The following is a 16,177-nucleotide window of genomic DNA, read 5'->3' on the forward strand; positions in this document are numbered from 1 at the left end:
TCTTAGCAGCATTCTGTCTAAAAATCACACCGATGAAACTTTTAAGGTCGTTTATTAAAATAACTGCGACATACTTATTATTATTATTTTTTTGCTAAGTGCCTGACTACCTGTGACAGTCGACATGCAGCACCTGTGCTATTTTATGAGCTTCTCGACTCTAGCTTCTGGCAGATTTGTCACTCTCAAGCTTCTTACAGCCAGATTAGGCTGAAAGCTGTCAAACATCTCAGGCTAAAAGCAATGAGCCCACACAAGAACCAAAACCCACAAAATCTTAAGGTGAACGACGGTAGTTTAACAGTTTATTTATAAACCTGCAGTTCTAGGTCAAGAGAAAAGCGTTTCTTCAGAGAGCGACTTTTGATCTTGAGCTGAAGGGAAATCGCCCGGCTTCTCATCTGAACTTGTCTGAAATTAGTGGCAATAACTCAAAATCCACTTTTTATTGTCGATTTATGTTTCCATTCCAACCAATGAGAATGTGTGAATTTACAGTTTGCTTCCTGGATTTAGATGACATCATGAATGTAGATTTCAAAACAACATAGAGATTCTGTTTTAGCGCTGAAACAGCTAAAAAATCATGTAGGTTTAATTAGATTTGTGCGTATTTCCAGTCTTCCATAACTATCAGCCGATACTGGCATTTAAACATAATATTAGAAATTATCGATATCAGTTTTTGCTCTTTTTCTGATGCAACATTTCCATATTGTGCACTTCTTATACATCAAACTCTTTAGCTTCTTCTCTTCTCACTCAAAATGTCAAAACAGGAGAGATCTGATGTGAAATATTTTAGTTTTTATTTGGCGCAGCTGGCCTAAAATACATTCAAGTTGTTATATTTAGCACCGTTTAAAATGAATTTAATAGGAAATGTCATGTTAGTTACTTAAAAAATTCGTTTTTTTTAACCTTTTTTATGAGGGTAGTGGTTTATATTAGTATCAGGAATTAAGAGGTTTTCCATTATTTGATTATTTTCTGCACACAGCATCGTAAACATTTGTTTTTACTTTTTTTTTTTTTTTTGCTGACGAGTTTTAGCTAACTCCGTAGCCTTCCTCAGAGCACCGCGGATGTTTGTGGCATCACTTCCATCTCCGTTTATCTCCATGCAGCAGAGAACGACGTTGCCCTCTGCTGTCCGCGCCCTCCTCGCCGATGACAATGTCCCGTGAACGGTCCAGTGTATACACGTTTCCCTTTTTCTATCCCTTCCTTAATCTACTTTCTGTATTTCTGTTGTTCTGTGTTTATGGTCCGTGCGTTGTCCCAGTCCATTAAAGGATTTTCCCCTGTGCTGCGGTCTGTTAAGGCTGATTTCTTTACTGTACTTAGTGCTTCTGGTTTTGCTGCTCTTGTGTGTCTTCAGCTTGTTTCCTTCTCACACTCCTTCCTATGCTCTATTTTTTGGGTGTTGAGTTGGCGCCATGTCTCTTATGTACGTTTCATTGCAGAGCTTGCCAGCATAAAAAGGTAAAACAAATCTTTATTACACCGTGTGCGGAAAAGAATCAAATAATGCAGCACAGCTACACAGAACGAACATACCAAAGCAATGAAGAGTTATGTCGGCATCTCGGTAAAAAAGCACGTCCCTGTTTTAGATTGTAGTTCGATTTAAAACTGCATATTTAGATGGATATTAGATGTGGCCTTAAGGGCGAAACAGTCAAAGCAAAAGATTTAATAAAAACATCACAACAGACATACTTTAAAACAGAAACGTAGAAAACATGAAGGTAAATAATGAAGGCAGCAGTAGAATCTGACCATGAACGAGAGAAACCAGGGACTATAAATGCAGGAAGGTGCGATTGCTGAGTGAGCAGAATGGTTCGGAGATCCTGAAAAGTTAAACTAAACTAAACACAAGAAAATATCTCAAATGAAAACTTTGAAATCACGACCGACTAAATAAAAATAAACCCAAACTATGAAATAAGCCGAACAACCCTGACTCAACCAGACCTCTGCCTCTGGGAGTCTGCTGCAGAGGCAGATTAGTCTGGCGTGTTTCGTCAGCATTTATGTTTAAGTTGGGAAAACATGGCAGGACCCAAAGTTTTCCAGCAGAACTTTCCTGAAAGCGTCACGCTGCCCCCGCTGGATTATTTTACCTGCAAACGGACACATCCTGCCCAAGCTGCAGATGTGGAGATGTTTTGATCCAGCGGTCTCGTCGTCTCAGTTTAGCTCTCGTCAAGTTCCCTGAAATCCTCGTGCTGTCAATGATGGGGCGCTCACTTGCAGCGCAGCATGTCCCACCCACTTCCATCTGCCACTGGAAAGAAATAATCAGTGTTTTTGTAACTTTGTGGTCGCAGAGGTATAGCTGCAGCATCATCAGCGTAGAAGAGCCAGCTGATTAACCAAGGAGAGAGAAAATAGATGTTAAGATGCTCCCTTGATTTAAATAAATAATAGTTATTCAATTTGCCGTGCTTAATTTGGCATTCCTCCTTAAGCCCCATCCTGGAGGATGAAGATTAATGCGAAACGATAACTGCTGATTTGTTCCAGAGGGAAACAGGAAGGAGTAGATGTGGAGGAGGAGAGCAGAGGGGAGGTGAGATGCACAAGTTGCTCATTTCCAAACGTGTGGGTGACAAAGGGAAGCGGCTCGGAGTGAGAAAAACAAAGCAGCCAACAAAACAGAGACAAAAGACAGCTCCTAATCCGAGGGAGAAAACGTAACAAATACGAGATAATGTTTAAATACTCTTCGACGTTCCAGAATTAGAAGAACGACTCTGTTTAGACTTGTGGTCAGTTTTTCATTTAGCCTTTATATTCCTCACAAGTCACAGAAACAAACGTGTGACTATATTGATAATAGTGTTGTTTGCTGTGCATCCTCAGTAGTATATCGGTGTGATTTTGTGCCAACAGCCTGCTTCAGATGCCATCAGCAGGAGCACATCGGCTCAGCAGCGTCTCCTCCCACGACTCAGGCTTTGTCTCCCAGGACGCCAACACCCATTCCAAGCCTCCCTCACCCATGCCCTCTGATATCACCAGCCAGGTACAGATATATGTGTTTTTATTGGTAGAGGGAAGCAGGGACTCGTCTTCTCCAGTTAAACCGGAGAGCAGAGTGGTCTTGCTAGAGTAGTCTAGTTTAGTTTAGTTTAGTTTAGTTTAGTTTAGTTTAGTTTAGTTTAGTCTAGTTTAGTTTAGTTTAGTTTAGTCTAGTTTAGTCTAGTTTAGTTTAGTTTAGTTTAGTTTAGTCTAGTTTAGTTTAGTTTAGTTTAGTTTAGTTTAGTTTAGTTTAGTCTAGTTTAGTTTAGTTTAGTTTAGTTTAGTTTAGTTTAGTTTAGTCTAGTTTAGTTTAGTTTAGTTTAGTTTAGTTTAGCTTTATTGTGCAAGGACAACATAAAATACAATGTTACATGTAAGGGAAATGCAACCGTTGTTGTGTACAGAGGTTTTAGCCAGAGGCTAATTTGCAAACCTAGTGCTTGTTTGGACTTTTAGAGATAATCAAATAAGAATAATAAGAATAAGAACAACTTTATCCCGAGGGAAATTCTTGTGTCATGTACATGCTCAAAGCAGTCGGAGAGACAAAGGAAGTGGTGAAATAGAAATATGATATACAATATATACATTAAAAAAATGATCTACAGTAGTACCATGTAGGATAGTGCAAAACAAACAATCGCATATCTCAATAATTAAATACATGACTGCATCCTTGTGAATAAGTCATTAAGCCGTCGGTGCAGGCGATTCACAAAAGTGATTAAAGTATTGTGTAATAGAATATGGGTTTGTAGCAGCATATGATGGGGGGATAAAAACATATTTACAATCAGAACTCTCAGTGACAACTTGGCAATCAAAGCCAGCTTTTGGCTGTAACAGAGCCTTATCATTTTCAAATATGAAAGTCCTGTCCCACTGGACTGATAAAGTTATTCAGACTCTTACGGTCTGAACAGCATTTATTACATTTGTCACCACACACACACACACACACACACACACACACACACACACACGCACGCACGCACACACGCACACACACACACAATCAATGTAGATGACTTAGTTTAGCTGATTAGAAACATCGGTGTTGGTTTTTGTTTCACCTGGGAGTTAAAAAGTTGTAAAATTTGTTAGCAGCTTTTTTTGCTGAAGGTAGATCGTTCCAAATCTGAGGTCCTCTAAAAGAGAACGAGGATTGACCAGATGATGTTTTGTATTTCATTGGTTTGCAGTCTCCGTTGGCCGCTCCTCTGGTTGCAGCTCCTGTGCTGCCGGCTTTTACAAGACCCCTCAGACAGTAGCACACTTTCTTGTCAAAGTACATAATTCACTCGTTTCAACAATGGCTTTCCATTGGGTCTATCCAATCTGGGGTTTTTTGTTTTGTCCATGTTTGTATTTCAGTCACAAATCCCAAATCTCAGTGACAACTTGACGATCAAAGCCAGCTTTTGGCTGTAACGGAGCCTCATCATCTGCAAATATGAAAGTCCTGTCCCACTGGACTGATAAAGTTATTCAGACTCTTACGGTCTGAACAGATTCCGGTGTGGTGAACATTCTCAGCAGCACACCCGAACATCCACTGATGAAATGCTCCTTTTTCTGAAGGAATGATCTTACGGGCTGCTTTATTTCTGAGGCTACAGCCTATAGATCCAATAAGAGCGGGGGAAGAAAATCCCTCTATCTGAAGCTTATCAGCACTCTTTTTATTTTTTCACCCTCCCCTCCTCTTCCTATGCATTTCTCACACCTACATCCGTCTCCTTATTTCTCCTGCAACACTGTTCTTTACTTCATCTTCCCTTTCCCAGAAATCCACGAGCTCAGCCTCCTCTGAGGCTTCAGAAACCTGCCAGTCTGTCAGCGAGTGCAACTCTCCTACAGCGGTTAGTACTGCATGCATCTCCTACCAGCCTACTTGCCTTGCTGAACACACACACACACACACACACACGCACGCACACACACTTTCAGACATAAACTCATGCACGCATTTCCCCTCATTGTTATCCGTGGCTTAAAAAAAGCCCGCTGGCTGCTGATGACAGCCGTGGTGCAGTTTGACGTGGACCTCTCATGGATTGTTGAGCGCTCTGACTCAGACTTGTCTGTCCATTCCGCAGTATGGCTCATGCTCCTCCTTCGGTACCTTCCGCGCTGCTTTCTCTCACACTGGCACCATCAGGCCTCTATCTGTCATAGTCCCCGCGTCCCCCACATTTACCCACTCACCTGGATCCAACAACCCTTCACCCACATCAAAGGTTCCTAGCTGGAAGGTTCGTTTTTGTTTGCACTTTTAATTTATTCACTTTGTTGCTTCTTTGCTTTTTGTGTGTGTTTTATTGCTGCTAACTTCACAAGCACCATTTTGCCATTGCCCATCAAGCTCAGTTTTCCCAGCTTTTCCTTCCAAGATGTGCTAACTCCAGAGTAAATGCTCCCCCCTAGCCGGCACATGTCTGCACATGCATCTAACCGGATCACGAGCCAAATGTGCTTAACTGAGAAGACAACGGTTGGATGACAAACGGAGATGCGGAGTTTGAAGATTCCCTGATTTTTTTCCATCTGCTTGTGCAGGACTGGGCCAAGTTGAGTCCCTGTGAGGCTTCACTGGCTAGCACTCTGCAGCGCAGGAGGGAATCTGTGGAAAAGATGAGAGAGATGGAGACGCCGCCTAGTCCGCAGGGGTACTCTGGGATGCAACCAGGGGATCTGCACCGAGTGAGAAGTGGCCCAGGAACGATTACAGCCAAGGTAAGATGTCTCCAAGGTGTAAAAATGTAAATGGATTCACGTGCCACAAGGACTCAAGAGAGGTGAATTGCTGCTTAAATGTGTGCTGATATGTGTGACCTGCATGTCTATAACTCTGTGTTTCAGCATGGAGAGCCCCTGTCTCCAGCAGCCAGTACTTTAGCCATGGTTCTGACCCGAGGCTTGAGTATGGAGCAGCAGAAGAGCAGCAGAGACTCTCTGCAGTACTCCAGCGGCTACAGCACACAGACTAACACCCCTTCCTGCTCTGAGGACACCATCCCATCCCAAGGTATCCCTCTTCAGACGCTCCTTCGGGGTGATTACACGTAACGTGAAAGTGCAGCATGAAAAATGAAAAATCCTGCCTCGCTGTCCTTTCCAGGTTCTGATTATGAGTGCTTCTCTCTCAACGGGGATGCCGACAGTGAGGGGCAGGTGGACTTTGACAAGTCGTCCACCATCCCACGCCACAGTAACATAGCTCAGAGCTACCGCCGCATGATCCAAACCAAAAGGCCTGCCAGCACAGCAGGGCTTCCCGCGGGTAAAAGCCTGCAGGGAACCCCTAACGGTGCAGGAGGAAGCATCTCCGGAGCCATTTCCTCTGGGACTGCCACCATTCGCAGGACGCCGTCCTCCAAAACCAGCGTGAGACGCACACCTTCCACGTCAGGCCCCATTCCCATCAGGCCCCCCATCGTTCCAGTCAAAACCCCCACAGTGCCAGACTCTCCCGGGTATGGCAGCCCATCCCAGCATCGTAAAGGCAGCGAGGAGTTTGTGTATAGTGATGACCCATCTGCTAGTGACTACACAAGGGGCTCTCCAAAGAGGATGAGCCTCCCTGACACGACATGGGGCTTTGGAGGGGGAGGGGGAGGAGGAGCGGTGGAGAGGACAATTTACACCCACCAAGCCGCCGGCATGGCTGCCCACGGTTCAGATGAGGACCCTCAGCTCGCTGCCAACCGTCACAGCCTGGTGGAGAAGATAGGAGAGCTGGCAGCCAGCGCGCACGCCCTCGGCGAGGGTCAGTTTCCCTTCCCCAGCTCGACATCAGGGGACGCGGCTCAGAGTGGGCTCCGGGAGCCGTCCTCTGTGACACGGGAGGACGTGGACATGCTGGTGACCATTCGCCGAGGGGTCAGGCTGCGCAAGACACTGACCAATGACAGATCAGCTCCCAGGATCCTTCGGTAATCCAGAGCGAGGACAGGAAGCAGCTGCGGTGTCCTTATTTACAAACGGATGCTTAATCAAACAAAAGAGCGCTCGTTTAACATGAAGCGAGGCACGAAGACGAACCTGAAGTCCAGTCCAGGAACAAGTAACTGTACTGCGTACAAAGTAATCCATTTTTTTTTTGTTTTTATTCTTCTGTTTGTTCCGTTTGGTGGACGTTGTGGCTGTTCTTCTCTTACCTGTGTGGCCAGTTAGTTTCAGCACACTTCCTCCCAGTAAACCCAGTGATCAGCACCGCTCCTCTGGGCGTCATTGTTCTTAAAATGATTACTTTTCTGTGCATTTCTCAGTTGCTGCAGCCACCTTGTAGTGGAAAGTGAGCAGCGCAGTGCTCTGCGAGCCTGTTGTTGTTGTTTTTCCATACTGCTCCTGTCCAAGCACCGTATTCCTGTTCTGCTTCATGAGCTGGACAGCACCTGTGTAATTTCATGTAAAAATAGAAGCAATATGCCGTGTTTATATTGCTGTACCGTACTGTCTATATATTCTGCAATTAAAAAGGCTTTTTACTGTATAATGGCTCGATTGTTTTTGTCAGAAAATCCAATGTTGCACATTAACAAACACAAAAAAAAGAAAACCGGAACATTCCCCACCCGTGCCGTGATGGCCTCGGCGCGTGTTTGTGGGAGCTGAAATGTGGAGCAGCGGTTATTGCTCTGAGAGGCAACATGAATTAATTGCTGTATATTTAAATGTAAAATATGCCCCAGAATTTCCCCCTTGCCTTTTGGAGTTCTGCATCTTTCCGCTCAAGTTTTGGAAAATGTGTTTAATTAGAGTTCAGTTTCCTCAGGAGCCTTTTATTCTAATGCAGGATTTTATACTGCAGTTAATCTAGCAGTATTTTATATTTACCCTGTACAGTAATGATAATTCCCCTGCTGTTTTAAACTGTGAGCTACGTGTCCATGTATGCATTTATTTATTTGTTTTTCTTGTCAAGGCTGCAGGAACAGTTACATACCTGCAGTACTCTAAACAGACTAGTGGGGGCGCTGGAGACCCTTTAGCAAGTATGAGCTGAAGTGGAGAGTTTAAGAATGCCAAGTTCAGCTGTTAAAAGAAGATTTTATATATATATATATATATATATATAATGAAAAAATAAGACTTTGTAGTGTTTAAAAGCTAACAAAACAACAGATCCCCCGGACATGCATACCAAACTGGTCTAAATCTGAACAGCTTCTGGAGATTTCATTTCCGTCAGGGCTCCACTCAAGTTGTTCTGACTAAAAGTCAAATCAAGTTGCCCGTCGATGTGAATCAGCGGGTGAATTATAGACTCGTGCAGCTCTTTTGTGCATCCCGAAGAGAATTCAGCTTTTAAATTAAAACCAGCTGCACTGAAACAGCTGAACATCAAAAACAATGGCATCCAATTCTTGTTGTGAAGAAACATCTTGAGCAGTGGTTCTCATTCCTGGTCCTGGAGGGCTGGCAGATTTTAGTGGTTTCTCTGCTCCAACGCACTTGATTCAGTGATTAAATCACCTGTGCAGCAGCTCACCAAGCTCTGCAAAAGCCTGCTAATCACCTGCTGATTGAAATGAAATGTGTTGAAGCAGGGCTAAAACTAAAACGTGCTGGATAGCGACCCTCCAGGACCAGGATTGGTGCCTAATGCATGCTTTAGTTTGACTGTTGCATGGAAATGAAACTTTCAGAAGCTGCTGACATTTAAATGCTGTGTTTTGGAGCAAGGAACCGGTTAAAACATGCAGAACAGTCACCCTCAAGAGCCAGGATTGGAGACAGGTGATTTAAAGCACCTTTACTTCTGCATGGCGGCTGTCATACATGTTTTAAATGTCTCTCTGCTCCATCACACCTGATTTAAATTGCTCTTATTAACAAGCTTCCGCAAGCTTGAGGACACACTGACCAGGTAATCAGAGCTGAAAAACAAAATCTTGCAAGATAGCGCCTCTAAAGGAGCACCAAATTGAGCTTCAGTTATCTAAAACACACTTGGTGCCAACTGTATTTATGGTTTTCTTGCAGAAGTGAGGTTGGCCTGTGGTTCTTCCTGTTGAAAACCTGATTTAGAAATAAATGCCCCATGAGGTTTGTGCATTAAATTAATTTAAACTCTTAATAAGGGGTCACTTGATAAAGACTACACAATGTACTCAAAGAATTAAGGCAGAAATTAAGACAAGATGTGTGACAAATTAGAGACAGAGCGTGAAGAAGGAACAGCGAAGCAGGTTTTTATGGGTAGATAAAGAGGTTTAGGTGGATTTTTAAAAGTTTGTTTTCCAATTTCAAACTCATCATCGTCGAAGATGCTCCGGGACCTCCTGTGTGAAAGAGTCAGCTGTCTTCTCTGCTGCAGGACACCTTTGGTGTTTTCTCCCCGTAAAGGGAGCCCTGATCATCCCACCGGCCTCCTAAATATCCCAGCTGGATCGGCTCGTTGCTTTGAACTGATCGAGTAATGGAAACATGCTTAATAGCAGGACTTCATGAAATAATTAACTCGGAGAAAGACAGAGAGTTTTATTATGTATTTGTGCCAAAACGGCTTAGAAAAGAGCAGCAACTCATCTAAAAGCATTTAGAGAAAGAGGAGTGCCGATTTGTGTTAAAAGTTATTTCTGGTGTGTTTTAATGATGGAAGAAATCTTTAAACATCTTATAAAAAGGATCACCGCTTTGTGTGTTAATCAAATTCAGCCAGTCTCCACTAATTGCTGTGTAAACAGAATGAAAACACTCCTCAGACTAGATCTGGGCTCTGAAGTGTGGAAAACATGGAGCCATGCATTAATCATGAAAATGTATTTGTTAGTTTTCTTTCTTCTTCAAAACAGTTGTCTCTCCTATTAGACTGATTGAAAGCATTTATATATTCTATGTTAAAGGGTTAACGAGACACTCGGCTATGCTTCTTCTTCTTCTTCTTGTTATTATTATTGCATTTTCAGCAGCTATTAAATGGTCTTTGCTAAAATTTGAGTTCATAAAAATTCAAGTTGCGTGCTCTGCTCCATAGTTAGTACATCTAATAATAACCGGCTATGGTCTCCACAGCTTATGTTGGGTAGTGGCTGCCTTGAGGGGTTCACAGATCAAATCTAATTAGCTGCTGTACCTAATACATGAGGGAGATGTCTTTATATTTATCCAGCCCCTTTTGCTGCTTTTTGCCTTCAGGGTTTGATGAGGTAAAAGGTCCGGGGGGGCCAGTATACGCAGGAAAACATAAAAACCAGGGCTGCTGCTGTTCACATCTGATGTTACGGTGCTTCCACAAACTGCACTTTCAGAGAAACACATGCTTAGTCATTCACTTTAATCGTCTTTTCATTTTTTTTAATGAACCTGCCTGTCTCAGCAACTCATTGGCATCAGCTGAATGATCCATTTTGGGGATTTCTTTAAAAGATGCTACTGACTGTGCAACAAAAAGCGCTTATGAACCAATGTCAGTGTCAGGTCCTGTTAATGCTCCTCTCCATCATTTCCTGGTGTTTTTCTTACTTTCCAGGAAGAATAATGGATATTGTGTGTAGTGCAGAGCACTAGGGACATGATGGGACCTGATAACCCAGAATCCGCTGTCCCTGATGCACACAGAAATCAAAGGTAGATAGTTTTAAATGTTGCGAGGCAGCATTTTCTTAATTTTATTTTAAAAAAATTTGCCTTCAGCTGTGGTGTCTGGATCTGTTTGAATGAAGGGAATGGATTTAGTCAATTATTCATTAAGTAAGCATGAAGCTTTCCAATGTTCACTGGTTTTCTTCGATGAGTTTTTTTTCTTCCTTTAACGCCCCGCAGCTCACAGTTATCTGATAGAGAAGAAAGATGATGAGACTGTTTCGTGTTTCATGATGCTTTTTTTAAAAATTCATTACAGCTTTGTTGTTTTTATGGGATGGATGCTGGCGTTTCATCTCAGCAGACAACTGCTACAACCCTCAAGTAAAACGAGCCCTCGCTCTTCGGCCTTGGCCGATGACAGAATTCTGCACCCGCCATCTCCCCGACCACGAGCCACGGTGAGTTTCTCCATGTGAGACAACATGATAAAAAGGTGGTATTTTATTTGAATTTATGCAAGTGCTGAGCATGTTCAAAGAAGGTCCAGAGCACCAGATCCTCTCAGGCAGTGTCTTTTTAGGCATGCTGACAGTTTTGCATGAGGTCATTTTTCCATCATGTGTTGAATAAATGGTTGGATTTGTTTTTCTTTTCCTATCTAGGGCTTATTTTTGAGTTTTCCATTCCCCTGCGCAGGTCAGATATATAAAACAACAGCCACCAGTGACTGTGAGATGGCTCGTGTGTCCAGTTGACACAGCCCTGAGCTTGCACCACATAAAAGAAAACAACAATCAACCAATATGAGCTCTGAGCTCCAGCTGCAAGCTGTGATTCTGAATTATCTGGAGGCTCACTGCAAGCTCCCAGAGTTATTGCCAGAAAAGAGACGTTCACTGAAACGAGTGGATTTGGCTTAAACTGTAGTGACGGATTGTAGTTTCCAACTGATGAGAATCTTTCAGCGGGAGCTTTGATGATTTTCATGCAGACGTTTTTTATGTGTTGAAGAGCAATGCATGACCTCACACCCCTGATGCTTAAAAGTTTTGATTCATGAAGGGGAAAAAGTTTACAAGACATGTCAAACAGGTGCAACAAAGCCTGCTTTTTGTCCATAATTTCTGCACTTTTTTGACAAATCAAAGGCCCTGAGTGTGTGTGATATCCCGACTGGCTCCTTGCAGAAGGGAGATGGGAATTTGAAGTTTGCACTCTGCAGAAATTTGATGTTGCCCTCTATGGATTAAGGTTTCTTTCTGCGGGTGCTTGGCACACCAGCCGCGTGGGAAGAGGAAGGAAGAGCAAGCAGAGTAACAATCCTAATTTGAACTCTAGTGCGCACATTCTGGCTGCAAAGACATATGGAGCTAGTCGGTGTAGGCTGCCTTAAATCATCATGTTTACACAGTTTAACAGCCCAGATCTTTGCATTTGCATTTAAATTGAATAATTTAGTCGTTTTTCTTGGTTTTTAAGCTATAAATGAAACGTGATTGTGTGAGCATATGGCTTAAGAAACGCGGTGCAGCTTGGGAACAGTAACCTGAAATTCTGGGAAAACTTGGAGAACAGTAGGTCGTGGGTTCGGTTCCTCGGGGAGGAGATGAGTGCTGTGCATGAGTAATTCTCCCCTCGTCATAAGCGTCTTAAAGGAAGACACATCTAATCCAGAATTTGGAGACTTTACAGGCTGAATGGAAGGTGTAGCGAGGGGAAAAGGGGACGTGCGTGCGCAGTGGACTTTCTGTGAGAGGGAAGCGTGAGTGATTTTCCCTTCTGTCAACTATTCTTTATGCTGAGAGCGGGTTTATGTGCCAGACAGCTGCGGACGCGCGTGCTGTGCGCGCACAGACTCAGCCACCGTGAAGAGGTGTGAGACAGACCCTTCTGTCCATCACCCAGGGTGGGGTTCCACCAAGGAGCTCCGTCCCTGCGCGCCGCCACGCCCCCGCGTTTGGCGCTGTCCGGCACTCCGGTGCTGAACGCTGCCTGCAGCGCTCTGGACTATCTGCTCACAGTCGCTGCGCATGGAGCCAGGGGACGGATCTCCCAGGATGATGAGGCTTAAAGTTCCGAGGGCTCTCTTGGACGGATGGTACCGAGGATAACTATGAAGGAAACGTTTTTCCGAGGGGGATTGTGTTCTTTTTTTAAGGGTTTTCATCCAGCCCCCTATCTGAGTCGTTCTGGAGGTATTTAACTTGCTACCAACATGATTTGGGCTGTTCTGCTGTGCTGCCTTCTGATGCCAGCACCCGGATATCAAACACAGGGTCGACTGCCTTTCTTTCACGGACACATTTTTGAGAACTCGCCGGCGGCTTCCAAAGTAAACGGACTCAGCATTCCGGTGAAGCGCATTGACGCGCAAAAATGGTGCCCGCTCTCCGGGATGCACTTCAAACTGTACGGGAACGGCAGCGAAGATTTTCGGGTCTTTGCCCACCACAGGCGGGGGAATGTCTTACTCAAAACTTCCAGGGTCTTAGACAGAGAGACTCGCTCGGTCTACCTGCTGAGCATCGGTGAGTGCTGTCAGACCTGCGCGCCGGAATCGGTCGTTTACGAGGTTGCGTCGGTAAAAGTGGACGTTTTGGATACCAACGACCACCAGCCGACACTTGTCGGCACAGACAGCGTGCACATAAGTTTAGACGACACCACTGCTCTGCGAAGTGTTGTTTACAAGCTGCGCGCTGGCGACGCAGACAGCGGAAAGAACGCAGAGTTGACGTTTAGCTCCATTCCCCAAAATGGCACTTTCTACGTTGTCCCGAAAACGGGAGAAGTTTTGCTGGTTGACTCCATCCTGGGCCTCTCCTCTACAATTAAATTCTATGTTTATGCCAGGGATCACGGCTGGCCCTCACTGACCAGTAAGGCTGTACTGGTTTCTGTTTCTCCAAAGCGGTGGGCCACGCGTCCGACCGGAACGCCGAGGCGCGTGAGGCCAGGACGCTCATCCAGGGCGCTCCTGGAGCCCGGCGCCTTGATCTCCCTTAACGTGTCTGAAGAAGCCGGCATCGGCTCGGTCGTAACGAGCCTGGGTCCCACCAGGTTTCAGGCAGCTGCCTACGAGCTGGTGCACCCGGAGTCGGAGAGCTCTCCTGTCACCGTTGGTCGCGACAGTGGAGATATCACGATATCCCGGAGGCTGGACAGGGAGACCGAGCCTTTCCTGGAGCTCACTGTTAAGATTCAAGACAAACGAGGTGTGTGGGATAATCCTCAGTCCAGTTGCACTTAAGATAAGAACCCCCCTCCTTCATCCCCCAACACACCCATCTCACATAATAAAAAGCTTCACATCTGTGCCAGATCTGACTCATACATGGTGCAACATACATTCCACAGGTGCCTAATTGCCACATTTCAACAAGTTCACATTTATTTGCTTTATTTTTCACATTTTGTTCCCTTAGATGTTTGTCCAATTTCCTTTTCAATGCACACATCATCCCAGCCATATCTAAACAATGTGAACATGTTTGCAGCAGGGAAGAAAATTCATTAAGGGTTCTGTTGGGCTCACTGAATCGTGTCCTTGACTGACATAGTTTGTGACTGTGAAGTTGTTTTCACAGCTAATCCTTGCAGAGTGGCGAACCACTGCGACCCTCTCCCTCTCATCAACTGGCATTACCCCTCTAATCCTCCTCACATTCACTCTCTAGTCCCAGGGATTTGAAGCAGCTCTGCCACAGCCGGGAAACACCTCAGAATAGTTGAAATCATTGGCAGTTGAGGTTTTGATTTTGTTCATGTGAGAAAAAAAGTTTGACTTCAAGTTTGAAAACAAAATCATGAAACAAGAAGAAGGAAACAAAAATGATGGAGATGATTTGCTTTGTAATTGAGCATCACGGTGTGCAGGAAGCAGCGTGCACTGTTTTCATTCAAATGGCCTGCTGCTGCTACCTTTCACAGCATGCTCTGGATTGTAATTGCATGCCTGATTGGGTAGCATTTCTGCAAAGGTGGGAGGATTTTTAGGAAAGAGCGAAAACAGACAGAAATCTGAAGGTTTCCTTTTCCCAGATGAATAACAGAATGCAGCCACTCTTGTCTGACAGATATTCAGATACCTTCCTCCATTTTTCCTCTCTCACCTGTTAAATTTTCCCCCTGTGATCAAAGGCATGGCATGTCCTTTATCCTGAGAATGCAGCTTTTCAACCAAAATCCTGACAGGAGTCTTCCTTCAGCTTGTCCCATTTCTAATCTGTACACACACCTCTCTGACAGAATAATCCAGTTTTAGCTTTTATGATTAACATTTATGAGAAGATTGGACCAAGTATCTGTCATGATTGCAGGTGAGGAGATGATGGACCATGTGTGGAGAGGCAGCTCAGGAGGTAAAAATGCAGGCTCGGATGAAGTAAAAATGGTTTTAACAATAGAGTGGGAACGGCACGACAAAACACAACGCTGACAGCTAACACAAACAATGATCTGACAAAGAATGGCACTGTGGTTCTTTTTCCTTATCAAAAACAAGAAAGAGACAGGTTTTGTCCAAACTCAGCGGGGGGCATTTATTTACACAACTCATCCATACAACACCAACACTTCACAGGGGACAGCGTCCAGCTTCGATCTAAACACCTCGGCTGGAGATCCTTCTGCAAAAGCCCACTCTCCTACACCACGCAGCATCAGTTATACTATTCAACCCCCACCTCCCTTTTGATTCTGAGAAATGATGGGGTGCTACTTCCACATCCTAATATGGTCAAAAGTAGTTGAAACTTACATAAGCTGGACAGATCAACATGTTTTTGGAGCATGTACTCAGCAGCTGGGCTGCCTGATAAACGGCTGGTATTTGATAAGCAACATGTCAACATGCACGTACACAAAACACTGCTTTTAGCTCCTACAGCACAAGGAGGGAGGTATAAATACACAGGGAAATCAGGAACACATGGGCAGGTAAACAAGGGACAGGTGAAAACAATAATGGCTAATCAGGACAGGAGAGAGACACAGTCAGGAAGGCAGGGGCAGAACGTGACAGTTGTTGTTTGTAGTCGTCGTTGTTTTGTTCCTGTCGTTCCCATTCCACCATTAAAACCATTTTTATTTTTCATCCGTGCCTGCTCTTCTGCCTCCTGAACTCTCCACCACACATGGTCCATCATCTCCACACCCGCAGCGTGACAGTCTCCCATGTGACTTAGCATGAGGTGGCTTGCTTGGGCATTGCACTGCATTTGTGTCCGTCTTAAACACTAGAAACAAGCCCATGAACACATCAGGGAGGGCTTGGTATCGGATTTTTAGTTTTGCACGAGAGTGTGCCTGCGTGGTTACATGGAAACCGGCCCCAGGCAAAATAACGGCAGATCTAATGAGGCCTTGCGCGCTGCATCATCTTCACTTACTTTACTGTAGAGAACTCTCTGCAGCACGGAGGTGTTCGTGGTGCTGTCAATCACCTGCCAAAGCTAAAACAGAAGAGAGTCCCATCAAGTCACGGTCACAGGTAGCTTAGAAATCCTGAAGCAGCTGTTCATGTAAGCAAGGTGGACAACAAATGATCTCCATTCTAACACAAACCACTACAGCAGTGGGAGAGACATGGCCACAGGAATCAATACTTGAGCTA

General features: G+C 44.5%; 2 protein-coding genes across 4 annotated transcripts in view; both read left to right on the forward strand.

Annotated features, from left to right (window-relative positions):
* mtss1la (MTSS I-BAR domain containing 2a) overlaps positions 1-7,528 on the forward strand; it is a 36,264-nt gene extending 28,736 nt beyond the window's left edge. The window contains exons 10-15 of one of the 3 annotated variants that reach the window (XM_015964950.3): positions 2,902-3,034; positions 4,818-4,892; positions 5,130-5,285; positions 5,590-5,766; positions 5,893-6,058; positions 6,152-7,528. In XM_015964950.3, coding sequence (XP_015820436.3) covers positions 2,902-3,034; positions 4,818-4,892; positions 5,130-5,285; positions 5,590-5,766; positions 5,893-6,058; positions 6,152-6,969 — 1,525 coding nt within the window. In that variant the 3' untranslated portion in view covers positions 6,970-7,528. The remainder of the gene's footprint in view (positions 1-2,901; positions 3,035-4,817; positions 4,893-5,129; positions 5,286-5,589; positions 5,767-5,892; positions 6,059-6,151) is intronic. The other 2 variants (XM_015964952.3, XM_054733285.2) reach the window with 2 other exon arrangements.
* Positions 7,529-12,653: 5,125 nt separating this feature from the next.
* LOC107389069 (neural-cadherin) overlaps positions 12,654-16,177 on the forward strand; it is a 151,298-nt gene continuing 147,774 nt past the window's right edge. Inside the window, exon 1 of the mRNA XM_070550452.1 lies at positions 12,654-13,778. Coding sequence (XP_070406553.1) covers positions 12,779-13,778 — 1,000 coding nt within the window. The 5' untranslated portion in view covers positions 12,654-12,778. The remainder of the gene's footprint in view (positions 13,779-16,177) is intronic.

Source organism: Nothobranchius furzeri, chromosome 4 (genome assembly GCF_043380555.1).
Source record: "Nothobranchius furzeri strain GRZ-AD chromosome 4, NfurGRZ-RIMD1, whole genome shotgun sequence".
Lineage (NCBI taxonomy): Eukaryota > Metazoa > Chordata > Actinopteri > Cyprinodontiformes > Nothobranchiidae > Nothobranchius > Nothobranchius furzeri.